We start from the raw sequence: 27,761 nt of genomic DNA, 5'->3' as shown, positions 1-27,761 counted from the left end.
AGGGGAGGGGGCACAGTTAGGGAGTTTTAGAAAGTGGCATATGTTGATGTTGGACATTCAGCTGATGCAAAAGGCGAAATAGGTGAAGTACCAGGAAGAGGTGGACCAAAGCAAGCCATTTTTCTGTCACCCTATGTGTCATCAGGGGAAGGTGGGACAAAATCCTTGGAAACCCATGCGTGGTTCATTTTAATGAAGGTTAGATCATCCACATTTTGGGTTGACAGACGGGTCCTTTTTTCTGTCAGGATTGATCCAGCTGCACTGAAGACTCTTTCCGATAGCACACTTGCAGCTGGGCAAGCGAGCTCCTGTAAGGCATATTGTGCCAATTCAGGCCAGGTGTCCAGTTTAGCGGCCCAATAGTCAAAGGGGAATGACCTGTGTGGGAGAACATCGATATGGGAGGAAAAGTAGTTTGTTACCATAGTTGACAACTGCTGTCTCCTGTCACTTTCCATCGATGCAGTATTACCAGTTGTGTGAGCGGTATTTGAAAAATCAGTCCACAACATTGTCATGAAACCCCTGTCTCCAACGCCACTTCTGCTGTGTGCACCACGAACACCTCTGCCAAGCTGCCCCCGGCCCGTACGGCTCGTGTGAGAACCATCACCGATGCTGTGTGCTGGGAATGCCTCAAGCAACCGATTTACCAGAGTTGCTTGTTTATTAGCCAATATTAGGTCAAGGTTCTCCTGTGGCATGATGTTTTGTAATTTTCCTTTATAGCGTGGATCCAGGATGCTGGCCAACCAGTAGTCGTCATCGTTCATCATTTTGGCAATGCGGGGGTCCCTTTTTAGGATCTGCAAGGCATAATCTGACATGTGGGCCAATGTTCCCGGTGTCAATGATGCACTGCGAGTGCTGGGTGGAGGAGCACTTTCTGGAAAATCCACATCCCTCCAGTCACGCACAAACCCTGTACCAGACCTTGCCATGCCAACATTTTCACTTGCCCCACGAGATGCATCCTCCTCCCCTAAGTAATCATCCCCATCATCCTCCTCCTCCTCCTCTTCTTCCTCCACCTCGTCCAGGAGAGGTCCCTGAGCAGACAATGGCTGAATGTCATCAAGGATTCCCTCCTCCTCTTCCTCCTCGTCAACATTGGCTGCAGACGCCTGCTCCTTAAGGTGCGTCAAAGTTTGCATGAGCAGACGCATAAGTGGGATGCTCATGCTTAGGATGGCGTCGTCTGCGCTTACCAGCCGTGTGCATTCCTCAAAACACTGAAGGACTTTACAAAGGTCTTTCAGCTTCGACCACTGCACACCTGTCAACTCCATGTCTGCTCTCAAAGTGCCTGGCCGTGTATCCTCCCACAAATGCATTATGGCCTGCCTCTGCTCGCACAGCCGCTCCACCATGTGCAGGGTGGAGTTCCACCTTGTTGCAATGTCGATAATGAGGCGGTGGTTGGGAAGGTGGAGCAATCGCTGCAGCTTCTGCATACGAACGGAGTGTACAGGCGACCGGCGGATGTGCGCGCGTTTTCGCACCTTCTGGAGCAGGGCTGTTAACTCCGGATAATTTTTGAGGAAGCACTGCACCACCAGGTTCAAGGTGTGAGCCAAGCAAGGTATGTGGCTGAGTTTTGAAAGGGCTATGGCTGCCACAAAATTACGGCCGTTATCACTAACTACCTTGCCTGCCTCAAGATGTACACTGCCCAGCCATGACTCAGTTTGTCGCTTCAAGTACTCGGCCAGCACCTCGGCGGTGTGTCTGTCGCCCAAACACATCATCTGCAACACAGCCTGCTGACGCTTTCCACTAGCTGCTCGATAGGGGGACACATCGTGTGCAACAGTGGCAGCTGCAGATGGAGTGCTCGTACGACTGCGCTCTGTGGACGAGCTTTCGCTTCTGGAGGAGGTGGAGGAGGAGGAGGGTCGAACGCCTACAGCCAACTGTTTCCTATACCGTGGGCTAGGCAGCACTGTCCCACCACCGCTGTCCCCTGTGGACCCTGCATCCACCACATTAACCCAGTGCGCAGTGATGGACACGTAATGGCCCTGGCCATGCCGACTGGACCATGCATCAGTTGTGAGGTGCACCTTTCCGCTCACTGACTGCTTGAATGCATGGACAATGCGGTCTTTCACATGATGGTGGAGGGCTGGGATGGCTTTGCGAGAGAAGAAGTGGCGACTGGGTAGGTCATAGCGTGGTACTGCATAGGCCATGAGTTCGCGGAAAGCTGTGCTTTCCACCAACCGAAAGGGCATCATCTCAAACGAGATTAGTTTGGCAATGTGGGCGTTCAAACCCAGTGTACGCGGATGAGAGACTGAGTACTTTCTTGACCTACTCATAGTGTCTGGGAGGGTGAGCTGGACTTGAGAGCTGCATATGGTGGAAGTAGCGGTGGACAGGGCGGACTGAGAGAGGGTTGATGATGGTGATGGAGTTGGTGTTCTTTCTGATGGCCTAGAATCAGTCTTTCGTTGATATAACAGTGGGATTCCCTGACTGCTGTGGCCTTGCAACGACACCTCAACATTTGCTGCTGTGCTAACCGGTGGGCTTACAGTGGGGAAACAATGTAGCGTTGCTGACTACCTTCGTTGTGATCAGTTGCACATGTGGCACTTGAGGTTTGGTGTTGTGTCCACGCTTGCAAGTGCATGCTGGTTAAATGTCTAAGCATGCAACTGGTATTCAAATTTTTCAGATTTTTCCCTCGGCTAAAGGTCTTTGCGCACTTCTTACAGATAACCTTGGCCTGATCATGAGGATTTTGTTCAAAAAAGTGCCACACTGCACTCTTCCTACTTTGGCAGACATTTTGCGGCCTAGCACGCTGTGATCTTTTGACCCTCTGGACAAGCTGTCCAGCAACTCTTTTGATGTTTGGAACCTGTCTTTGGAGTGCTCCGGGCCTGCCAGATAACAGCTGTTGCGATGTCGATGTCTGCTGTGGATGCTCCTCATCTGAGCTATTGGAAGCAGCACCCTCTTCCCCCAATGGATGCCAATCTGGGTCAACAACTGGGTCATTCATCACCTCCTCTTCTATGTCATGTGCACCTTCCTCTGTGTCACCGTGTATGGTGGTATAGTGTGCGGGAAGGGGCACCTGAGTCTCATCAGGGTCAGAATCTGGCTCTGTACACTGCGAGGACAATGTAGTGGTCTGAGTGAATGAACCAGCAGAATCATCCATCAGCGGCTGTGCATCAGTGCACTTCATGTCAGATTCATCTTGGCCTGGGTAATTCACCATTTCACTTGATAATCCAGGCATGGTATGTGAAAACAGCTCCATGGAGTAATCAGTAGTATGGCCTGCGTCATCCTTCAATCTTGGTTGGGGTGAAGGACACAAGGAAAGGTGTGGTTCATGAACATGGGCCTCCAATGACGACTCAGTGCTTTTACTTTTTACAACTGAAGAAGAGGAGGCGATAGAGCTGGAGGCTGAGTCAGCAATGTAAGAAAAAACTTTTTCCTGATGCTTTGGCTTTAAAAGCGGTTTGCCAACTCCTAGAAAACTAAGCGTTCGAGGCCTTATGTAGTCAGACGATGACGCAGGCTCAACACCTCCTGCATTCGGTCCTATTTTGCTCTTGCCACTACCATCAGATCCACCACCAACACCATCATTACCAGCTGCCAACCCCCGCCCAATTCCACGGCCTCTTCCACCAGCCTTCCTCATTTTTGGTAGAAATGTAGACAAAATCCAACAAACTATATAGTATGTAAAACAAGGTGACTATAGGACAGGGGAGATTTTGAATTTCTGCACACACTTTTGGACACTGGACACTTTTGGATTGTGTGAGGCCCACTGATATCTGAGCGCTATGTGACAGGCTCGATGGCACAGCTGTGACCTAAGTGACTAGAGAATAAGTGAGATTTTGAATCTCTGCACACACTTTTGGACACTGGACACTTTTGGATTGTGTGAGGCCCAATGAATATCTGAGCGCTATGTGACAAGCTCGATGGCACAGCTGTGACCTAAGTGACTAGAGGATAAGTGAGAGTTTGAATCTCTGCACACACTTTTGGACACTGGACACTTTTGGATTGTGTGAGGCCCAATGAATATCTGAGCGCTATGTGACAAGCTCGATGGCACAGCTGTGACCTAAGTGACTAGAGGATAAGTGAGAGTTTGAATCTCTGCACACACTTTTGGACACTGGACACTTTTGGATTGTGTGAGGCCCAATGAATATCTGAGCGTTATGTGACAGGCTCGATGGCACAGCTGTGACCTAAGTGACTAGAGAATAAGTGAGATTTTGAATCTCTGCACACACTTTTGGACACTTTTGGATTGTGTGAGGCCCAATGAATATCTGAACGCTATGTGACAAGCTCGATGGCACAGCTGTGACCTAAGTGACAAGAGGATAAGTGAGAGTTTGAATCTCTGCACACACTTTTGGACACTGGACACTTTTGGATTGTGTGAGGCCCAATGAATATCTGAGCGCTATGTGACAAGCTCGATGGCACAGCTGTGACCTAAGTGACTAGAGGATAAGTGAGATTTTGAATCTCTGCACACACTTTTGGACACTGGACACTTTTGGATTGTGTGAGGCCCAATGAATATCTGAGCGCCATGTGACAGGCTCGATGGCACAGCTGTGACCTAAGTGACTAGAGAATAAGTGAGATTTTGAATCTCTGCACACACTTTTGGACACTGGACACTTTTGGATTGTGTGAGGCCCAATGAATATCTGAGCGCTATGTGACAAGCTCGATGGCACAGCTGTGACCTAAGTGACTAGATGATAAGTGAGAGTTTGAATCTCTGCACACACTTTTGGACACTGGACACTTTTGGATTGTGTGAGGCCCAATGAATATCTGAGCGCTATGTGACAAGCTCGATGGCACAGCTGTGACCTAAGTGACTAGAGGATAAGTGAGAGTTTGAATCTCTGCACACACTTTTGGACACTGGACACTTTTGGATTGTGTGAGGCCCAATGAATATCTGAGCGCTATGTGACAAGCTCGATGGCACAGCTGTGACCTAAGTGACTAGAGGATAAGTGAGAGTTTGAATCTCTGCACACACTTTTGGACACTGGACACTTTTGGATTGTGTGAGGCCCAATGAATATCTGAGCGCTATGTGACAAGCTCAATGGCACAGCTGTGACCTAAGTGACTAGAGGATAAGGGAGATTGGATTGCTTTTAAAAAAGCAGTTTGCGGAGCAGTGGGTAGACAGCAATGCCAGCCTGTCAGGAAGCCTTAAAAGGCAGCCCAACAACCAACACCACTGATACACCACTATATAGCCTCCCCTTGCACTGCACACAGTGACTGGTGTGTTGTGCAGGCCAAATTGCTATCAGCAGCAGAAGCAGTTTTTTTTTCTTCTCAGCAGGACAAAAAAAAAAATTGGGATTGCTTTTAAAAAAGCAGTTTGAGGCCCAATGAATATCTGAGCGCTATGTGACAGGCTCGATGGCACAGCTGTGACCAAAGTGACTAGAGGATAAGGGAGATTGGATTGCTTTTAAAAAAGCAGTTTGCGGAGCAGTGGGTAAACAGCAATGCCAGCGTGTCAGGAAGCCTTAGAAGGCAGCCCAACAACCAACACCACTGATACACCACTATATAGCCTCCCCTTGCACTGCACACACAGTGACTGGTGTGTTGTGCAGGCCAAATCGCTAGCAGCAGAAGCAGTTTTTTGGTCTTCTTCCCTGCCTAACGCTCTCCCTACAGAATCAGCAGCAACCTCTCCCTATACTGAGATCAGCAGAAGTAAGATGGCGGTCGGCGTGCACGCCCTTTTATACCCCCTGTGACGCCCACCAAAGCAAGCCAATCACTTGCATGCCCTTCTGAAAGATGGTGGTGACCCGTGCCTATGTTATCACGTTGCCCACAGTGTCCGTGGATCCTGATTGGCTGAAAAAGAGCGCAAAACAAACTTTTGAAACGCAACTTTGGCGCGTAAGTCGCCGACCTCGTGGCCGACCTCATCCTAGGGTCGGGTTTCGTTTCATGAATCCTGACTTTGCCAAAAGTCGGCGACTTTTGAATTTTTTCGACCCGTTTCGCTCAACTCTAATCACGACATATTGTACTTCATGTTGGTGGTAAAATTGGTTTGATATGACTTGTGTTTATTTATGCAAAAATTGGAAATTTTTGAGCCTTGGATTAGTTGTTACTGATCTTCCCATCATATTTTCTTCTGATCATTACAGTATTAATTAGTTGGATGACCCCCATCAGCTTAGAGGGAGTCTATACTAGCACTCCAGGTCATTATTGCATATGATTATTTTCTCTGTTGTGTTAATTGTTCTTTGGACATCCAATCCTAGGCATGGACTTTAATTTTTGATGACTTGGAGTATACTGTAATGGCTTTTTGACACCACTGTGCCCTATCTTTATTTGCAACTTATCTTTTTAGATTTATGTGATTTGCATTTAATGTTTTTCAAAATATACTTTGTTATTTTATTTTGGAGTTGCATGGCACTTTTTTCGTTTCCCGGGTTCTCCCATGGGTACTCATGTTTTGTTCTATGATTTGGTGCATCAATAGTACTACAACTCACACGGATCTATACAGTAGAAGGAAAGGATTGTTGTTGAGTGATCATTGCTCAAGAAGTCTGTGCATTGTGATGTTTGGATGCAAGCTATTGATTCTTTGAAAAGCGTAATTAAACGTTTGCATCCTGAATCACACATGGGTGGGAAGTAGTGAGAAAATGTCTTTCTTTCAGCAAATTATATACTTTCACTATTACTGAGCAACAACTTGCCTTGTGATCATTTATTCGTTTTACCCAATTAAGCTTTTAAATACTCTCGTGCAAATAATCTAAAGCTGTTTAGCAATAATTAATTGATCCTAAATATACACTGTTGGAAAATAAAAAGGCCTGAATTAAACCTTTCATTTTCCTAGTTTTTCTTTTTTATATTGGCTAAGTGACATCTCAGCTCAAATTAGACAGATCCTGATTATCAAATAAGCTTTTGAATTTAAAATGCAACTCTATTTTATTTTTTATATTTCACATATTCTATCAAAGTTTTGCACAGAGGAAATATGACCACCATGGTGAAGTAAAAAAAATGCAGTGTCAATGTACAAAATATGCAAATAGAAGAATGCTGTACAAACCACAAAACAAACATCTCATCTATCCATAGAATAGGGGATAATTTTCAAACTTGAGGCAGCCCCTTTAACGTTGGTCTGCCCAGACACATACAGTCATATGTTAAAGTTTGGGCACCCCTATTAATGTTAACCTTTTTTCTTTATAACAATTTTGGTTTTTGCAACAGGTATATCAGTTTCATATATCTAATAACTGATGGACTCAGTTATATTTCTGGATTCAAATGAGGTTTATTGTACTAACAGAAAATGTGCAATCTGCATTTAAACAAAATTTGACCGGTGCAAAAGTATGGGCACCTCAACATAAAAGTGACATTAATATTTCGTAGATCCTCCTTTTGCAAAAATAACAGCCTCTAGTTGCTTCCTGTAGCTATTAGTGAGTTCCTGGATCCTGGATGAAGGTATTTGTGACCATTCCTGTTCACAAAACAATTCCAGTTCAGTTAAGTTTGATGGTCGCCGAGCATGGACAGCCCGCTTCAAATCATCCCAGAGATGTTCAATGATATTCAGGTCTGGGGACTGGGATGGCCATTCCAGAACATTGTAATTGTTCCTCTGCATGAATGCCTGAGTAGATTTGGAGCAGTGTTTTGGATCATTGTCTTGTTGAAATATCCATCCCCTGCGTAACTTCAACTTCGTCACTGATTCTTGCACATTATTGTCAAGAATCTGCTGATACTGAGTTGAATACATGCGACCCACAACTTTAACAAGATTCCCGGAGCCGGCATTGGCCACACAGCCCCAAAGCATGATAGAACCTCCACCAAATTTTACTGTGGGTAGTGTTTTTCTTGGAATGCTGTGTTTTTTAGCCTCCATGCATAGCGCCTTTTTGTATGACCAAACAACTCAATCTTTGTTTCATCAGTCCACAGGACCTTCTTCCAAAATGTAACTGGCTTGTCCAAATGTGCTTTTGCATACCTCAGGCGACTGTTTGTGGCGTGCTTGCAGAAACGGCTTCTTTCGCATCACTCTCCCATACAGCTTCTCCTTGTGCAAAGTGCGCTGTATTGTTGACCGATGCACAGTGACACCATCTGCAGCAAGATGATGCTGCAGGTCTTTGGAGGTGGTCTGTGGATTGTCCTTGACTGTTCTCACCATTCTTCTTCTCTGCCTTTCTGATACTTTTCTTGGCCTGCCACTTCTGGGCTTAACAAGAACTGTACCTGTGTTCTTCCATTTCCTTACTATGTTCCTCACAGTGGAAACTGACAGGTTAAATCTCTGAGACAACTTTTTGTATCCTTCCCCTGAAAAGCTATGTTGAATAATCTTTGTTTTCAGATCATTTGAGAGTTGTTTTGAGGAGCCCATGATGCCACTCTTCATAGGAGAATCAAATAGGAGAACTACTTGCAAGTGGCCACCTTAAATACCTTTTCTCATGATTTGATATACCTGGCTATGAAGTTCAAAGCTCAATGAGGTTACAAAACCAATTTAGTGCTTTAGGAAGTCAGTAAAAAGTAGTTAGGAGTGTTCAAATCAAGAAAATGATAAGGGTGCCCATATTTTTGCACCGGTCAAATTTTGCTTAAATGCAGATTGAACATTTTCTGTTAGTACAGTAAACCTCATTTGAATCCAGAAATATAACTGAGTTCATCAGTTAGTAGATATATGAAACTGAAATAGCTGTTGCAAAAACCAAAATTGTTATAAAGAAAAAAGGAAAAAGGTTAACATTAATAGGGGTGCCCAAACTTTAACATATGACTGTAATTTGCACCTCGGAGGATGTTACAAACTGAACAAATGCTATCTATCAAAATATTCTGATTTATCATATTCGTCATGATTAGTATGTGATTGCGCTCATAAAGATGATTGAATTTTTATAAATCAATCTTAAGAGAATGCAGATCATCTTGTTTTTTTGTATATACTGTATTTCCGATGCTTCATTTGAAATGAATTTATTATATCACTAAAGAAGAAGCTTAAATCATTAGATTTGTAGTCATAAATTACTTTTTGCACATAGATGCCAAAACAAAGTACAGCATTGTACTAGTAGTACTCAATAGAATGCCACACAAACTAATTTTAGTTAAGAAGAGGGAACGGACAGCAATATTTTACTATTCAGCAGATTTTAATAATTATAACATTAATCTCCTTATTGAAAAATTGCAAATCTACAAAACATAATAAAAAAGGGTCACTTCTATTTAAAAAATACTACAGCATCAAAAAATGTATAAACTTATACCAAACAAAAAGTACTGTATCAAAGTAAAATATGAAATGTAATTAATTATGACTTTATAGGAAATAGAGTATATATCAAACAATTGAAAAAAGTGAAAAACTCGTACAGATAAAAGCAGTGAGCCAGGGGTCAATTTCTAAAGGAATAGGAATACTTAAACTACAGTAGAATGTCCCTATAGTTGGACGGCATATACTACAAATTAGCCAAATAGATTTAATATATAAAACTATAGACCATATAAATACCAAAGAAAAAAGAAAAGTGAAAATGTGAATGATTAAAAGGAACCTGCCAGCTACAACATTTCCATTTACTTGAATCATAGAAACATAGAATGGTAGAGTTGGAAGGGGCCTCATGAGTCATCTGGTCCGACCACCTGCTCAAAGCAGGATTCACCAAATCATCCCAGACAGATGTCTGTCCAGCCTCTGTTTGAAGACTTCCATTGAAAGAGAACTCACCACCTCTCATGGCAGCCCATCCCACTCAGTGATCACCCTCACTGTCAAAAAGTTTTTTCTAATATCTAATCTGTGTCTCCTCCCATTCAGTTTCATTCCTTTGCTTCTAGTCTTTCCTTGTGCAAATAAGAATAAAGTTGATCCTTCTACAATGTGACAGCCCTTGAGATATTTGTAGACAGCTATTAAGTCTCCGCTCAGTCATCTTTTTTGCAAGCTAAACATTCCCAAATTCTTCATTCTGTTCGCTTTTATCTGAGCTTGCTCCAGTTTGTTGATCTCTTTTTTAAAATGTTCTACCCAAAACTGTACACAGTATTCCAAATGAGGTCTGACCAAAGAGGACTAAAGGGGCATAATGACTTCACGTGATGTAGACTGTATGGTTCTGTTAATACATCCTAGAAATGTATTTGCCTTTTTTGCTGCTGCATCACACTGTTGAATCATGTTTAGTTTATGATCTATTAGTATACCCAAGTCTTTTTGACATGTGCTGTTGCTTAGCCCTATTCCTCTCATTCTGTATATGCTTTTTTAATTTTTATTGCCCAGATCTAGTACTTTGCATTTTTCCCTGTTAAAAACCATTCTGCTAGTTGTTGCCACTGCTCCAGTTTATTTATATATTTTTGAATTCTCTCTCTCTCTCCTCTAGTACTAGCTATCTCTCCTAACTTTGTGTCATCGGCAAATTTAATCAGTGTACCTTCAATTCCTTCATCTAAATCATTGATAAAGATGTTGAACAATACAGAGCCCAGAACAGACCCCTGTGGTACCCCACTTGAGACATTCTTCCAACTGGATGTGCAGCCATTTACGACCACTCTTTGGGTCCGATCACCAAGCCAGTTATGAATCCACCTAACAGTTGCCTTGTCCATTCCAAACTTAGTCATTTTTTAAAAGGGTAAGGTGTGAGATACTTTGTCAAATGCTTTGCCGAAGTCAAGATATACTATATCTACAGAATTTCCCTGAACCACCCAGTCAGTGATTCTGTCATAGAAGGAAATTAAGTTAGTTTGACATTACATTAGTTACAAAACCCATGCTGACTCTGGTCAATCATTTGATTCTTATCCAGGTACGTACATACATATTGTTTAATAATTTGTTCAAATATCTTTACTGGTATAGAAGTCAGACTCACTGGCCTATAGTTCCCTCGGTCCACCTTCTTCCCCTTTTTGAAGATAGAAACATTTGTTCTTCTCCAGTCTTCTGGGACTTCTCATGATCTCCAAGAATTTTCAGATAATGGAGTGTGGTTCAAAAATTTATTCTGCTATCTCCTTCCATACTCTGGGGTGTAATTCATTTGGACCTGGAGACTTGAATTCATTTATGCTAGCTCAGTATTCCCTCACTATCTTTCTGTTTATAGACAGCCTGGATTCTTCTATTCCTTTAATAGGACTGTGAAGATCAGTTGATGTTACATTTCCTTTCTGAGAGGAAACAGATGCAAAATAGGAATTTAAAAGTTTGGCCTTCTCAACATCCTTTATTACCATTTCATCATTTTCATCTTGTAAAAAATCCTATAGCATCTTTGACTTTCCTTTTACTTTTGACATATCCCCAAAATCCTTTTTTATTGCTTTTTATGTCTCTTGCAAGCCTTAATTTATTGTCAGCTTTAGTAATCTGATGTGTCCCCTTCAGGTTCTGCAGACAGCAATATATTCTTCTTTAGATATGCCTTCCTCTATCCATTTGATACACATTTCTTTTTTCCTTTTTAGCACGTTCCATCCTGGTTTCCTTAAATGCTTCATATTCTTCCCTCTTTTTGTAATTGTGCTTTGATAATCTCATTTTTCAAAATTTCCCATCCTTCCTAGACATTTTTGTCCTTAAGGATATCCAGCCATTGGATCCCTCCATTTCTCTCTCTGAGTCCCTTAAAACCTGCCTTTCTGAAATTTAACCTAGAAGTTTGAGTCTTCAGAGGTCTTCCTCCTCTAGTTATCCAAAATTCTAAAATAGTGTGGTTGTACCTCCTAGGGCTCTAGCCACTCTTACCTCCTCAACCATTCCCTCCCTGTTTATAAGGATTAAATCCAAGGTAGAACATCCCCTTGTTTTCTCCCCTAACTTTTGGAAGATAAAATTGTTAGAAAGAGCGGATAAGAATTTGCTTGACTTGTTAGTTTTGCCTGAGAGAGAATCCCAACCAATGTCTGGATAGTTGAAATCTCTCATGACCACTATGTCATATTTTTTGGAGAACTTGGCCATTTGATGCATAAAGTGTTCATACATATCTTCTGCTTGCACAGGCAGCCTGTAGTAAATGCCTACAATGGAGCCCTTTCCCTTATTCTCCCCTTGTATTCTTACCCAAATAGTTTCCACAAAACGCCCAGTCTCTGAAGCTTGGATCTCTGTGCAGATATATGATTTTATAACATACAATGTGACACCTCCTCATCGTTTATCAAGTCTGTTTCTCACAAATAAGTTGTATCCTTCTAGCCTTGTATTCCAATCATGTGTATCGTCCCACCAAGTTTCAGTGATTCTAATGACATCATATTTCTTTTCTTGCATTAGTAGTTCCAGTTCCCATTGCTTTTGCATGTGCTTTGTGCATTTGTATAGAAACATTTGAAGATCTAATAGTAATCTAAATGTAACTAGTGTTTAAATCATGTTAGGTTGGTTTATTATAAAAGCAGCTACTGGGAGAAAATGAAATTATATTCGCCCTGTAGTCACTTATTTTCAGTCATAGGGGTGGTGGAGAGTCAATTACAGTTCCCTTGTTACAACACGTGCACAGTGCAGAGTAGGTAATCAGTTAAGATATTATGTGGGATCCTTTAGTGAGGTGCATTCTCTATGTTCTATATGAGAGTTGTTGATTTTATGGTTGGAAGTATAATTGAAAATTACTTTTGAAGGTGTTTTAATCAAATCTAACCTACTATACACTTTGGGATTAATTAGAATAATTACAAGAAATGATTCTGTCTGTGACAACAGACACTATATGGCTACAGTTGTTTGAAGAAACTCATCAACATTTTCATTCACTTTTGATAACCTAAATGACTACAAAAATTTTTAAGTTCCGTATATAATTAGATTTTTACTACATTGCAGTGAAAGAAGAACTTAAGAAAAAAGTTCCAGAGAAGAAAGCTATTAAAGAGCCAAAGAAAGCAGGTATGAAATACAAAGATGACTATTTGGTTTCTATTTTGTCATTAGAGGAATTGATTTATGTTTAACCCTTTCACGACATTTGACTTAAGTTGACATCATGGTCGGAAAAGGGATTCACTCAAAATTATGTAAATTTATATTGTGGTGATCATACGCCATGGGAGCAAAGGAACAGTGCCCGCATGATCGCAGAAGGGAGCTCGGCTTAAGTGATAGCTGAGCTCCATTTGTAACTGCCAGAAGCAGTGCATGCACTGCCCGGGGCCATTTAACCCCCCTAAATGTTGAGAACAATAGTGATCCATATCCCTTCCGATCGGTGCCCCATGACATCATCGCGAGTGCACGATCATTGTCATGACAATCCAAATTTATCATATCTGTGTCTGCTAGCTATGGAGACCTGCTTAGGTTTAAGAGGCTTCTGTCAGTGCAGCACTGACAGGTATAATACATTGCAGGTATGGTGCATTGCAATTAATTATACCAGTGACTAAAGTTTTAAAAGTATCATAAATTAAATCAAGTATTTTCAAGTGTGCATAAAAGCACGGTCATCCTCAGTTTTGAGCACCTCTGAAAAGTACAACACTGAGCAAAGGACAGTTGGAGTCTATAGTAATTCTGCTGCCTCGTTATAGTGAATGGACCTGTCTGGGGTTTTATCTGATTCATGACATCTGGTGAGATTCATGTAATTTTGACATTTAGATGGAAAGCCTGATGTAAGTGCTCAGCGCAGAGCACAAGATAAAGGTGATCCAAAATTTATGAAAAACGTTCCCAAAAAAAATTTCACCTCGATCCACAGGAAAAAAATCTCTTCATTCAGATCCATCATACAGAATGTCAATATAAATATATGGGATTTTTATGATACTGGCAGCATTAGGGCTTCAGAAAAGTGCTATGGCTCCTCAACGCCAAAAGAAATCCAGCAAAATCTGTGCTCCCAAATCCAAATGCCCCTCTCCCTTCTGAGCTCCACAGTGTGCCTAATCACATTTAGCATCCACATGTTTAGTAATTTCTGTAGCGATGAGAGCCTGGTTAATTTACTGGAACATGTCTCCAAAAGCATAAGCTCAGCATAATGTATGAGCATTACAATGTACTGGGCACAAAAATGGCAGATTTGCAATTTTCATTCAACAACATTCACTGCTGCTTGTTTATAGAAATCATCCATGGAGCCAAAATCAACAACTGTAGATAAATTCCAAGAGGGGTTTAATTTCTAACATGGGGTCACTAGAGTGAGGATTCTGCTTTTCTTGCACTTAAGGGATCTGTATATGGAGTCCGCAAACTGTGTTACTTGGCAGGGTACCATGAAAATATTTAAAACATCACAACAGCGAAAAGACAAAAATAGAGCAATGTTTAAGCCAAATGGCCTTTCACTGTAACTGTAATTTAGACTTGAGAAAGGCCATTTGGCCAAAATGTTGCTCTATTTTTGTCTCATCAATGCTGTGATGTTTTAATAATTTTGGAATGAAAATTGAATTTTTTTAAGGATCTCTGTGATGCCTCAGATAATTTGGTATTCTCTACCAAGTCTCGCTGTGCGTGTAAGCAGTACTATACAGACACATGTGCAGTATTACCATGTTCAACAGAAATTATTTGACAAACTTTAGTGCCATTCTTACCAATTTCACAGTGTAAAAATGTAAAATCTGGGTCTAAAACAAAATTCTTGTGCTAAATATGTACTGCTCAATGGTATAAAATTATGTGACACATTCATGGTGTCATTATATTCACTGTACCCTTAGATTAATTAATTCAGAGCTATAGTTTGCAAAATAGGGGCACTTATGGGGGTGTTCTGATGTTCTAGCACTTGAAGATTTCTTTGAGAGGGTAATAGGACCCACAAACTATAACAGAATAATCTACACTATAATATGGTACTACTTCCCTTCTGAGCTTTGCACTGTGCCTGAAATGTATATACCGATTACATGTGGATGTGGTATATTGATGCACTCAGAAGAAATTGCACAACAAACTGCGAGATCTATTTTTTCCTATTATTCCTTATAAAAATTATAAACATGGGGCTAAACAACATTTTAGAGGTAAAAATTTAATTATTCTTTCTTCACCACCCAATGGTATAAAATTCTGTAAGGCACAAGTGGTATCAACATGCTCACTGTACCCTTAGATGAATTGATTGAGGATAGTGATTGGCAAACCCGTGGATGCTCAGGTCCGATGGGTTTGGCTGAAGATCTAAAAAAAGTTTGAGTCGGGTACCAATACTGTACTCGAATCCAAACCTGAACCCGGACCCCATTCAGATGAATGACTGGCTCAAACATCTGTTGTTTGCCACTCTGTAATCTGCATGACAGTGCAGTAAACACTGGCACTGATTGGTGGTAATATCATTACCATTGGTCAGAAAGCTGTGGTTCCCACTCTGTCAGGTGACAGCGTGAGCCAACAGCTGTGACTGGCGATAAAATGGTTTGCTCTAGTCACCAACATTGGCTGATGGGAATGTATTACTCCCATCAGCCTATGCCTGTTGTTGTAGGGAGTACTAGCCTGAGAATACCAGCTCCCAGTTCTAACCTTTATCATGGCTGGTTATGAAGAATAGAGGGGTCCCCATGCCATAATTAAAGAAAACAGTGTGGGTTGTCCCCCATTTTTGACAATAAGCCAAGCTAAAGCAGGCAGCTCGGGGCTGTATTCTCAGTCGGGCCATGGATATTGACGCCCAGCCTAAAAATAGCAGCCCGCAGCTGCCCCAGAAAAGGCACGTCTAATAAATGCACCTATTATGATGGTTTTCTGGTTATTCCCATTTGGATTTTGGTCATCTAATGGTATTAAACAGAATTGTCATGATCCAGGATGGGTTTTGTATCCTGTCTCTCATTCCCAGTCTGATCATGTCAAGGGTTAACTTTTCTCTGCTTTGTTCTGGCTTCAGGCCAGCTATTTCTCTCCAGTGCATCCTGCAGGTGGTGTCAGTTATAGTTTCTGCCTATGGCGTGTGTTGCTGACTCTGCTTGTCCTGATATGTCCTGCTGCTTTTGCTGACTGTAACCGTGTTTATTCTCCTCTTCCTGTTCCAACTCTGTGTTCCCCTTCTCGTGTTTTGACTCTCTGGTATTTGACTTGGCTTGGACCTTGACCTGCTGTTTGTCCTTTGTCTTTGGCATATCTGCTCCTGACCGATGTTTCTGACTCTGTGCTTGCTTATTCCTTTGGTACTGCACTACAGACTAATATCCACCCAGCTTGTTTTACTATCCCACTGCCATCTGGTGGTAGCCACACTGCTGTGCTGCAGGTCTGTTTTTGCTGTATGCAGCCATCCCTCCATTCTATTGCCATCCAGTGGAGCTTGCATCCACCTGCATAGCAGCCGCATGACAAGAATGAGCCGCACATAGAGTGGGGAAAATAAGTATTTGATACACTGCTGTTTTTTCATGTTTTCCCACCTACAAAGAATGGGGAAGTCTGTAAATTTTATCTTCAGTACACTTCAACTGTGAGCGACAAATTCTAGCAAAAAATTACAAAATACAGAAAATCACATTGAATTTTTTTTTAAATAATTAAATTGAATTTTACTGCATGAAATAAGTATTTGATCACCTACCAACCAGCAGAAATTCTGGCACTCACAGACCTGTTAGTTTTTCTTTAAGAAGCACTCCTACTCTGCAGTCATTACCTGTATTAATTGCACCTGTTTGAACTTGTTACCTGTCTAAAAGACACCTGTCCACACACTAAATCAATCATACTCCAACCTCTACAATGGTTATGACCAAAGAACTGTCTAAGAAACTCAGGGACAAATTTGTACACCTACACAAGGCTAGGATGGGGCTACAGGAAATAGGCAAGCAGCTTGGTTAGAAGGCAATCACTTATTAGAAAATGGAAGAAATGCAAGATGATTGTCAATCTTCCTCGGTCATGGGCTCCATGCAATATCTTGTCTCGTGGGATAAGGAAGATTCCTAGAAAAGTGAGGAACCAGTCTAGAACTACATGGGAGGACCTGGTCAATGACTTAAAGAGAGCTGGGACCCCAGTCTAAAACCTTTAGTAACACACTACGGCGTCATGGATTAAAATCCTGCAGAGCATGTAAGCTCCACCTTGTCACACAAGCACATGTCTAGAACCATTTGAAATTCAGCAGAGACCATCTGTATGATCCAGACAAGGCATGGGAGATGGTATAGTGGTCAAATGAGACCAAAATAGAACTTTTTTGTATCAATTCCAAATGCCATGTTTTGAAGAAGAAGGATGAGCCCAACCCCAAGAACACTTCCCCAACTGTGAAGCATAGTGGGGGAAACATCATGCTTTGAGGGTGGATTTCTGCAAAGGGTACAAGATGACTTCACTGTATTGATGGGGGGATGGATGAGGTCATGTATCACAAGATTTTGGCCAACAACTTTCTTCCCTCAGGAAAAGCATTAAAGATGGGTCATGGCTGTCTTCCAGCATGACAACAACCTGAAACACATAACTAAGATGTGGCTCTGTAAGAAGAATATCAAGGTCGTGAAGTGGCCTAGCCAGTCTCCAGACCTCAAACCAATAGAAAATCTTTGAAGTGAGATGAAACTCAGTGTTGTCCAGCGACAGCCTCAAAACTTGAATGAACTGGAGAAGATCTGTATGAAAGAGTGGGCCAAAATCCCTGCTGCAGTGTGTGCAAACTTGGTCAAGAACTACAGGAAAGGGCTGGCCTCTGTAATTACAAACAAAGGTTTCTGTACAAAATATTAAGTTCTGTTTTTTCTGTTGTATCAAATACTTATTTCATACAATAATATGCACATTAATTATGTAAAAATCATTCAATATGATTATCTGGATTCTTTTTAAGATTCTCTATCACAGTTGAAGTGAAAATTACAGATGTCTCCAGTCTTTGTAGGTGTTAAAACTTGCAAAATCTGCAACGTATCAAATTATTGTTTTCCATACTGTATGAGCACATCTCTTCATTCACAGAGGCAGCAGGATAATTAGAACTGCTTGTAGACATAGGTGTGGGCACCAGAGATGAGGCACACATCTAACAGGCATCTCTGGCAAATCTAGTGCATATGCCACAATACTCCTTTAAATATAATTTTTCTAAGCTTTTACCTATTTCACTATTTCAGTAACAGCAAAAGAAAAAGAGAAGGTGGTGCCTGAAAAAAAGAAAGCGATAAAAGCAGGTATGGCATATTATGTCAAAGTTCATTATACAGTGGAGTGAAAAAGTGTTTGCCCCCTTCCTAATTTCCTATTCATTTGCATGTTTGTCACACCTAATGTTTCAGATCATCAAACAAATTTACACATTAGACAAAGAAAACACAAGTAAACACAAAATGCAGGTTTTTAATGAAGGTCTTTATTATAAAATGAAAAAGAAATCCAAACCTACAGGGTCCTGCAATAAAGTGTTTGCACCCTACACCTAATATCTGGCTGGTCCTCCCTTAGCAGCAACAACTGCAATCATGCATTCACAATAAATGGCAATGACTCTTTTACAACGCTCTGGAGGAATTTTGGCCCACTCATCTTTGCAGAATTGTTGGAACTCAGACACATTGGAGGGTTTCTGTACATGACCTGCCTTTTTAAGGTCATGCCACAACATTTCAATCGGATTAAGGTCAGGACTTTGACTAGGCCACTCCAAAGTCTTAATTTTGTTTTTTTAATCCATTCAGAGGTGGACTTGCTTGTGTGTTTTGGATTAGGATTATTGTCCTTCTGCATAACACAAGTGTGCTTCAACTTGAGGTTAAAAGTACAGTATAGGTAAGACAAGCCAGGAATTTCACAGAACAGGAACAATTTTCCAAGGAAGAATGGATTAAATCCCTCAAACAAGAATTGAAAGACTCTTGTGTGGCACAAAAAGTGTTTACAAGTTGTGATACTTTCAAAAGGGAATGCTACTAGGTATTAACCATGCAGCTAGTCCAAACTTTTGATTTTCCCCATTTTCCTTTTAATATTTTTTAAAATGAAGAAGATAGATATATATGTTACAAAAGGAAATGTGTCATCTTTAACTTTTACGCCTTTTTAAGATCATTTCATCTTCAATTTGCTTAACTGTTCACAATAACAGTACTATTAACCAGGGGTGCCCAAACATTTACATGCCTCTGTAATTTTAGTAAAGCCCTGTGAAATTAAGAGCACTATATAAGCAAACAAAATTAAATAAGAAACAATTAAAGTAAATAAATCTAGATAAGAAATCTGTATGAGCAAACACATGGCAGGTGGATGCTTCAATGCTTATAAATGTAGAGTGATGCACCTAGGCTACAGTATTCTTTTTGCTGCATATACATTAAATAGGAGTATACTTCAGACCTCAGAACAGGAGAAGGACTTGGATACTCTAGTTACAGGTAAGCTGAGCAGCAGTACTCAATGTCAGGCAGTAGCCGCAAAAGAAAACAAGATAATAACAGTGTATAAAAAGAGCGAAAAATCTACATTACCTCTCCATAAATTCCCTGTAAGGCCTATATGGGATATAGTGTTTGGGCTCCTCATTTTATAAAAGATTTTGGGTAATCAGAGTCAGTAAAGGCGGGCAACAAAATTATAGCATGGGATGGAATGTCTTTCCTAAAAAGAGAGGTTGTAAAAGTTGGGCTTGTTTAGCTTAGAAAAAAGACACCTCAGAGGTAATCTTAATTATTCATAAATACATGTGCAATCAATGCAAAGTGCGAGCACATTATTACTTTCAAGGACCTTACAAAAGATCAGAGAATATTCATTAGGTATGGACGAAAGGCAAGTATAGTTAGAGTAGTCAGTACTTACATACCCAATCGTAAGAGGTAGTAATAGCAGACAATATCACCAACTATAAAAGAGCTGTAAGTTTTTCTCACACCAAATGGCATTATGGGCTTCAAACAATCTAGTGATAGACAATGTATAACTGATGACGAACACACACTTTCTCATGACCTCCATAGAAATGAATGCTCGGCTACCTCTTTGTATATGCTCCACTATAATTTAGCAGCCAAAATTATCCTCACAAAGAAGGACAGAGGTAGATTGCTGCTGTTCTAGAGATGGATGCATCCATTAGACATTTATGACTATAGATATGATGAAAATGTATGAAATTAAAATATCCTTGTAATGGGGTTATCCTCTACTAAAATATTGATTACCTATCCTTAGGGCATGTGCACAAGGGAGTATAAATCAGATGACTGCTATATGCTGTTTTATCAGATAACACTTGGACCAATGTTATTCAATAAGGTAGTGCAGATGGATGATTATTTTCACTGACAGATTTTCTTCTGCCAATGTATAGCAATCCAGTTTTTATGGATACATTGCAATTCTATAAAATAGGAAACTGTAAATGGTCCTGTAAATGGTCCTGGAAATGACTAATAGCTGCTTGCTAAAAAACATATTGTATACGTGTGGGGAAGGTGACCGGACGAACGGACTTGTCAGAAGGAAGAGGGACGGTTTGTGCACTGTAGACAGATGTTAGTTATGACAGAAGGGAAACAGCTGGGAAAAGTGTAGAATGGGTGCAGTACCCTGGTATGACCACAAGATGGCAGGGGGGAGTGTGAGTACAGGACTTGACAGTAGCTTATGGCTCTAGAAACCGTTAGTCATGGGGGGCGGGGTTACAGGGAACCGGGAAGATTATAAATAGGACAGGAGGGTTCCAGAAAGGTCCAGTCCCGTGAGGAGCTCAGGAGGAGATGAGTTTGTGAAGGAGTGTGGTCAGTGTTGGAGAGCTCATCAAGGGGACTGAGGAGAAAAGAAGTCAGGGGGTGGCCCCGACACGAAGAATAGCAGAACAGAACAGACGAGGCCCCGGGGGTACCAAATTGATGACGACATCTGACCGGTGAAGTGCTGGTGGTAGTTAGACCTAGGGCAGCCCCCAGTGACAGAACCGTGACAAACGTCACGACAGAAGAAAGGTGTATGTACCCGGGTCTGAATACGGAGAGCTGTGGAAGTGCTGCGGTGTATTGCTGAGGTCGTCAGAAGGACAGCCAATAAACTTGGACCTGTTGTACCCGTAATCTCCCTCCGTCTCGTGTCTGTGACGTCTGTTCGCAGTAAACAAGGGACCACCCCCCAAGCTGGGCCACCATCCTACATACGGACAGCATACAGATGACAAGTGAGGAAGAAAATAGCCCCACTTTTTTGGATGAAAATCAGGATGATTTTTTTATACACTTGTGTTATCCCTAACCTAGATGGCATAAATATAAGATTAGTGGAGAACCCTGCACCCCACCAGTAAGCTGGAACAGTAGTCTATGTTGTGACCATTCGCAGTTACTGCAGCTCAACTCTGATTCACTTCAATCCCAGAGCTCCAGTAATCGGCCATGGTGCACACTGCACTATGTACAGAGCTGAGGTTTTCCAGATTTGTATGTTATTTACACATACCTACCACTAGGGCTGATAACAGATGATCAGAGAAGGTGCAGGTTGTCGAACCTCAACTGATATGACATTGATGACCTACTTGTAGGGTATGTTATCAATTGGTGGGTCCTTTTAAACTATATTAGATAAAATGGGCTAAATTTAGAGGGATGACACGTATATATTCTACATATTGTGACTCACTACGTTTTTCATTTTTTTTGCTAAATACATAACTTTTTTATGTTTGCAAGAAATCTGCTCAAACTAAGAAGATATTTATCATTGGATTTGCACATTATGAAATAAATAATTTACTTTATGTGACCTTGTCCTTCAATGCAGAACTACTTTTCAAATAATTTTCCAAGTTCTAGAAAAGTTCTAGAAAAATAACATTTTGCTTAGATAAAGTGTTTCTACACTTCAGTAGTCGATATATTGAATATTGCTGTTGTACCAACTTCCTTCAAAATTTGGAACAATTTCAAGCAATCTGTGCTTGTCATGACAGTGAGTCCATCTGAAATTCTTTTTAGATCATGACTTTAATTAGTCTAAGGCTTCTTGATATCGCTGCAGTATTGATTGGCAGCACCTGTTAGCTTGAAGAGCTTTTGAACATTCTTTAATTGCCTCCTCTTTGATGCAAACCAGAGCATTAGAGGCTGGCAAGCAAATCATAATTGAAATGACTTTCTTTGGATTTACACTGATTTATAAGTAGACACGAAAAAACTCAGCAAGCATTTTAAGATGGCAACTCGTGATGGTATTAAAGTTCTAATATGTAAGGAGATGAACCAATCGTGATAGTGCATTAATCACTATGTTTTGAGGAGCGTTCTCCACAGAATATTAATTTGACTTTGACTTTATAGCTTCTTGTTCCAGCTATTTAGTTAGATGGTGACAGTCACATTGTATTTAGCATCTTAGATTATAAAAGTATAGATAAAACTTAGTACTGTATGGTGTTGTGAAGTTATATAGTAATCTCTGTCAAAACCAGGATCTACATAGATTTTATTTTTAGACAATTGACCATGGCAACCTGTTATCTTCTAATTTTATTATTTTTTGAGACAAAATATAAATTGAAAGCTTTACTGTTTTGGGCTCAATCATTATATTGTACATTGCACAGTATGCATAATAAATATGGAGAAATTGTGTCTGTTTTTACTGTAACTAAACTACCTCAATATAGTATTGATGTATCACCTTCTTCTACATGTAATAAACTAAAAATAAGATTAATTTTTCATTTGGTTAAGTTATTACAACTTCACCGTTGGATTTTTTTTATTACTTTGCATGTATTAGAGGAAAAAATGAAAAATATCATTATGTTTCTGCAACTTGAAGTATTTCAATTCATTGCAAGCTGCTCAGTGCTAATCAGTGTCATCCCAGAGAGTGTTAATCCAAATTCTTGTATATCTTGTTTATAGTTTGATGTTTTTCAGTTACTGGCATTGGTATACTTGGAGTTGACCTTAGATTTAGGTTGAGGAGAACTGTTAAAAATGTTTATTCAAAAGCAATGAAATAAACCATTTTTACAACATCCTACTTGGAATACAATAAACACAGCTGCAAAATCCAGAGCATCTTATATAGTTGTGTGCAAACTCTTCATATACCTACATAATCAGTCTGTTATGTGGCTTGATATGAAACAGTAGTTTACTCATATTTGTAACATTGCTTTAACAGTGACACATGCTGCAGGCTTTCTAGTAGAATTAGTGATTTCACTGTAGTAAAAACTACTTTCATTTGGTCTGGTACAATTTTTTTTTACAAAGCCTGGCATTCCATTATTACCACCTTGCTAGACTGTTGGCATTATGTTATTATGGTAGAATGTTATTTCTGCTTTACAGGAATTGTCTGAGACAATAGGACTGATTCATCAAGACCAGCATTGTCCAGCATGTGCTGTAGAAAGGTGCTCCTGATTCCTGTCGAAGTGTGTGCCTTTTGATGGTTCAGGAGCATTGGACAAGTGGTGTAAATCTATTTGTGCATCTTGCCTGAAATCTTACTCCAGCAGATGCCGCGGTAAAAATTGTGATGTAGCAAATGCCACCACACATCATAGATTTGTAAGTGCTGGGAGAAACTGGAGTGAAGATGCAGAATTGCAAAATTTAGGTGCAATTCCAAGTGACTAAATTTTGTGACTTTTTTAAGTTTTTATGACAGAATTCAGGTCTAATAAATGTGTTGATTGCTTTATTGTAGAGATGAGTAAATATATTTGAATGGAATTGAACTGTATTCAAATATTACAACAATCTAAGTTAGTCAATATGCAGATTTTATTTCTAATTCATTTTCGCATGGACTCTAAACTGTAAAGGGCCATCAAAAGTTTAAAGAATAAAAGAAAAAAATATTTGCACTTACTTTACTGCTCACCTCCACTCATCATCATGAGTCCCGGAACATTTGTGCTGTTCAGTGCATGCATGTGCAATGTCACATGATGTCATAACTTTTCGCCAGCTTGCTCAGTACCCTTCTCAGGCCTTCTCAGAGTCGGAAGTCTTGCCCAAGTATGAAAGGGGATTTCAGTGCTCAGAGTGGTGATAAGAAGCTATAGAGAAGAATGGACTGGTGAAGGTGAGAAGAATGGGGGCCGGAGAGGTGAGCAGTGAGTTGAGTATAAGGATTTTTTAATTCATACATATGCTTATGCACATTAAATCAGCAGAGGATAACTTTGCTGATAATCAAATTTCCCATGAAAATCCGCGTGAACAGGCAAATTTGAATTTTGTATGACCTGCTCATCTCTACTCTGTTGCCATAAATAAAAGTAAGGCCTCTTTACACTGATTCTTAAGGGTGCTAACTAGGACTAAACTTTGTTTAAATTTTTTGTCCCTTTGGTTATTCCTTATTGGGACCCCAGTGATCTGCAGTAATCTGTAGAGATACCGGACAGTGAAGTTCTAGTTCCTCTGCAGCAACCGAACAGACTGAATGAAGTATTGCATAATTTCCATTCAAATCAATGAGCCTTCAGGACAGGTCCAGAACCTATCTCTTTGTATCAAGTTTCTCCACTATTATATAGACATGCAGATACTCATCCTTATCATTCCCCTCCTCTCTATTAACTTTCATTTCCTTTATAGCTTATATGACAGAAGGTTTCTTGATTTCCTAACCATTTTAATTTTTATAATATGTTTAGCATGATACCCTTCTTGGTAAGTTTAAGTTGACAGATAATAAATAATACAAAACTTCAATAAAAAAATTAAGTTTTTAGTAATATATTGATAAGATAATACATGAGTGATCTTTGGGTGCCCAAGTAACAACCGTATATTTATTACTAGAATTTTAGGACTAAAAAATATGAAAGCAGCACTCCATCAAGAATATTAGGGCAAAATCCTATGTCAGCAAGTAAAGCAGCATATCTTCAAAGTTACCCAAACTCTGAAGATTTATACATATAATTTCAGTAAATATGAAGAAGTACTTTAACCCCTCCCTGACATGCGTCATATAAGTACAACACTGTGGGAGCTGAGATTCCGCAAACCACCAGACATATACTTCCTGGCGATTGCAAGGGTTCACGTTGAGCACTGCCATAATCTATCTGAGAGTTGACACCCTGGAGCAGCGTCCACGATCAGTGCTAGCACTGACCAAGGGCTTTAAACCCTTCTGATGCCACTGGCAATTGTGACAGCTAGAGATGAGCAACTTTGCCTTTTTTAGGGTCGAGTCGGGTTTCATGAAACCCGACTTTCTCAAAAGTCGAGTCGAACGAAATCGGCAAACTATCGTGAAAGTCAAAGGTCCGACTGAAACACGAAACCCAATGCAAGTCAATGGGGAAGCAAAGTCGGCAGGGAGTCGAGGACAGTAAACACACATACATGCCGGACCGCTTGTTTAAAGTGCGCGAAAACTCTCTTTCTCTCTCTCTCTCCCCGGACGCTGCACATGTCATCTCACCCACAGTGAACGTCCTTGCTCAGTGGCTGGAAAAAGTCACGTGCTAGCATTCTGGGAAATGCAACTTTGGCGCTCGTTTTGCCGACCGCATGGCCGACTTCACGCTGTGGTCGGGTTTCGGTCGGCAAAACCCGACTTTTCCATAAGTCGGCGACTTATGAATCTGGCCGACCTGTTTCGCTCAACTCTAGTGACAGTGATATTGATGAGCATTGCAGTGAGAGGGAGCTCCCTTTATGCTCTAATCAGTACAATGCGATTGCGATTGCATTGTGCCAATGGTCTCCATTGTGACCCTGGGTTGAAAGATTACCTCAAGGGTCACCCAGGGACGTTGGCCTGTGTTTCCTACACTCCTTAATAGTGTAAAATTCTGTGACACACCTGTAGTGTCAATATGATCACTGCACCCCTAGATGAATTCATGCAGAGGTGCCGTTTGTAAAATATAGTCATTTACAGGTGGTTCTGCTGTTTTAGCACCTCAGTGGCTCTGCCAATGTGACATGGCACTCTCAAACCAGTCCAGCAAAATCTGAACTCCAGTAATGCACTTCTTCCCCTCTGAGCTTTGCATAGTGCCTGAAAAGTAATTTTAGACCACCTATGGGATATTGATGTACTCGAGAGAAATTGCACAACACATTTTGGGGTCCATTTTCTACTGCTATCCTAGAGAAAATGAGAAGAATTGGGGCTAACACAACAATTTTGTGTAAAAAAAATATATTTTCTTATTTTCACAGATCAACATTGTAAAATTCTATGATGCACCTGTGGGTTCAAGGTCCTCACCACATGTCTATATAAATTCCTTCAATGGTCTAGTTTCCAAAATTGGTCACTTGTGAAGTGTTTCCCCTATCTAGGCACATGAGGGACTCTCCAAATGAGAGATGGCGTCTGCTAATTATTCCAGCCAATTTTCCGCTTCGAAAGTCAAATGTAGCTTATTTCCTTACCAGCCCTGCCACACGCTAAAACAGTAGGTTTCCCCACATATGAGTTATCGTTGTATTCAAGAGAAATTGCCCAATACATTGTGTTGTTCATTTTCTCTTTTCACACTTGTGAAAATAAAAAAAATTTGTTCAGAAGTAAAATGTTTGTAAAAAAGTTAAATTTTAATTTTTTCCTTCCACATTGCTTCAGTTCCTGTGAAGCACGTAAAGGGTTAATAAACTTCTTGAATGTGGTTTTGAGCACCTTGAGGGGAGCCGTTTTTAGAATGATGTCCCTTTTGGGTATTTTCTATCACATTGACCCCTCAAAGAGACTTCAAATGTAATGTGGTCCCTAAAAAAATGATTTTGTAAATTTTGTTGTGAAAATGAGAACTTGCTGGTCAACTTTTAACCCTAATAACTTCCTAACAAAATAAAAATTTGGTTCCAAAACTGTGCAGATATAAAGTAGACATGTGTGAAAAAACACAGTAGTGGATTTGTACTGTGTTTTTATGATACCTGACGAAGGATATATACTGTATCCGAAACGCGTTGTATCTCCTCTATTTTAACTTATCAAATAAAAAATATGAAATATCATTTTTGGATGTGAGTCCTGGAAACTGCGGCCATTCGTGGCCTGGATGTGTTTTTCTTGATTTATTACTCATCCTGTGTGAGCCTCAATCTGGCTCTTTCACTTGGATCCACCCGAGGCAAGCTGCAAGCCCTGTCTATTGAAAAGTATCCCAGAAGGATTTTTGAGGATACACAATCTAAAGCCATATTAGTCTTCTATCAGGTGAGTGCATAAAATTGTGCACCCTTTAAAGGCTATAATATTGCGTTTGCGAACTTAGACTTAGGGCACCGTGATTTGTCTGCCCTTCTCTCCCAACCAGGGTTTTTTGTATGAAGTAAAATATGTCACGAAAAAAAATCTCAGAATCAGCGGGATCCATTAAAGCGTTCCATAGTTATAACCTCATAAAGTGACAGTGGTCAGAATTGTAAAAATTGGCCTGGTAATTAAGCTGCAAATTGGCTCCGTCACTAAGGGGTTAATATTATTCTTTAATAACAACATTATTGCATTCTGCAATTTAACATTTTGTAAATATGTATAGTGAAATATACATTTACTTTAGATTTATGATGGATATGAATTTTATAGCTTTCCCATGGAGAATAAAAATACATTGCACTCAATTGCAGTCATTAGTAAACAGGTATTAATGTACAATATTCTCTCTGTTTGACTATTTAAATACAGGTTTCTATATACTTTATCATTTGTAAAGAATTTTTTCTGTTAAATATGTCACTTGTCAGTTTAATATTGTGATTTATGAAAA

General features: G+C 40.3%; 1 protein-coding gene and 1 long non-coding RNA gene across 2 annotated transcripts in view; both read left to right on the top strand.

The window, feature by feature from the left end:
- TRDN (triadin) overlaps positions 1-13,080 on the top strand; it is a 477,806-nt gene extending 464,726 nt beyond the window's left edge. The window contains exon 23 of the mRNA XM_073576110.1: positions 12,953-13,080. Within this exon, the coding sequence (XP_073432211.1) occupies positions 12,953-13,080 (128 nt within the window). The remainder of the gene's footprint in view (positions 1-12,952) is intronic.
- A 5,100-nt stretch (positions 13,081-18,180) lies between these two features.
- Positions 18,181-27,761, top strand: part of LOC141089607 (uncharacterized) — a 112,188-nt gene continuing 102,607 nt past the window's right edge. Inside the window, exon 1 of the long non-coding RNA XR_012232340.1 lies at positions 18,181-18,240. This is a non-coding gene — a long non-coding RNA (uncharacterized lncRNA). The remainder of the gene's footprint in view (positions 18,241-27,761) is intronic.

Source organism: Dendrobates tinctorius, unplaced genomic scaffold (assembly GCF_039654945.1).
Source record: "Dendrobates tinctorius isolate UK_male_01 unplaced genomic scaffold, ASM3965494v1 ptg000046l, whole genome shotgun sequence".
Lineage (NCBI taxonomy): Eukaryota > Metazoa > Chordata > Amphibia > Anura > Dendrobatidae > Dendrobates > Dendrobates tinctorius.
This window is presented reverse-complemented; position numbering and strand designations above follow the sequence as displayed.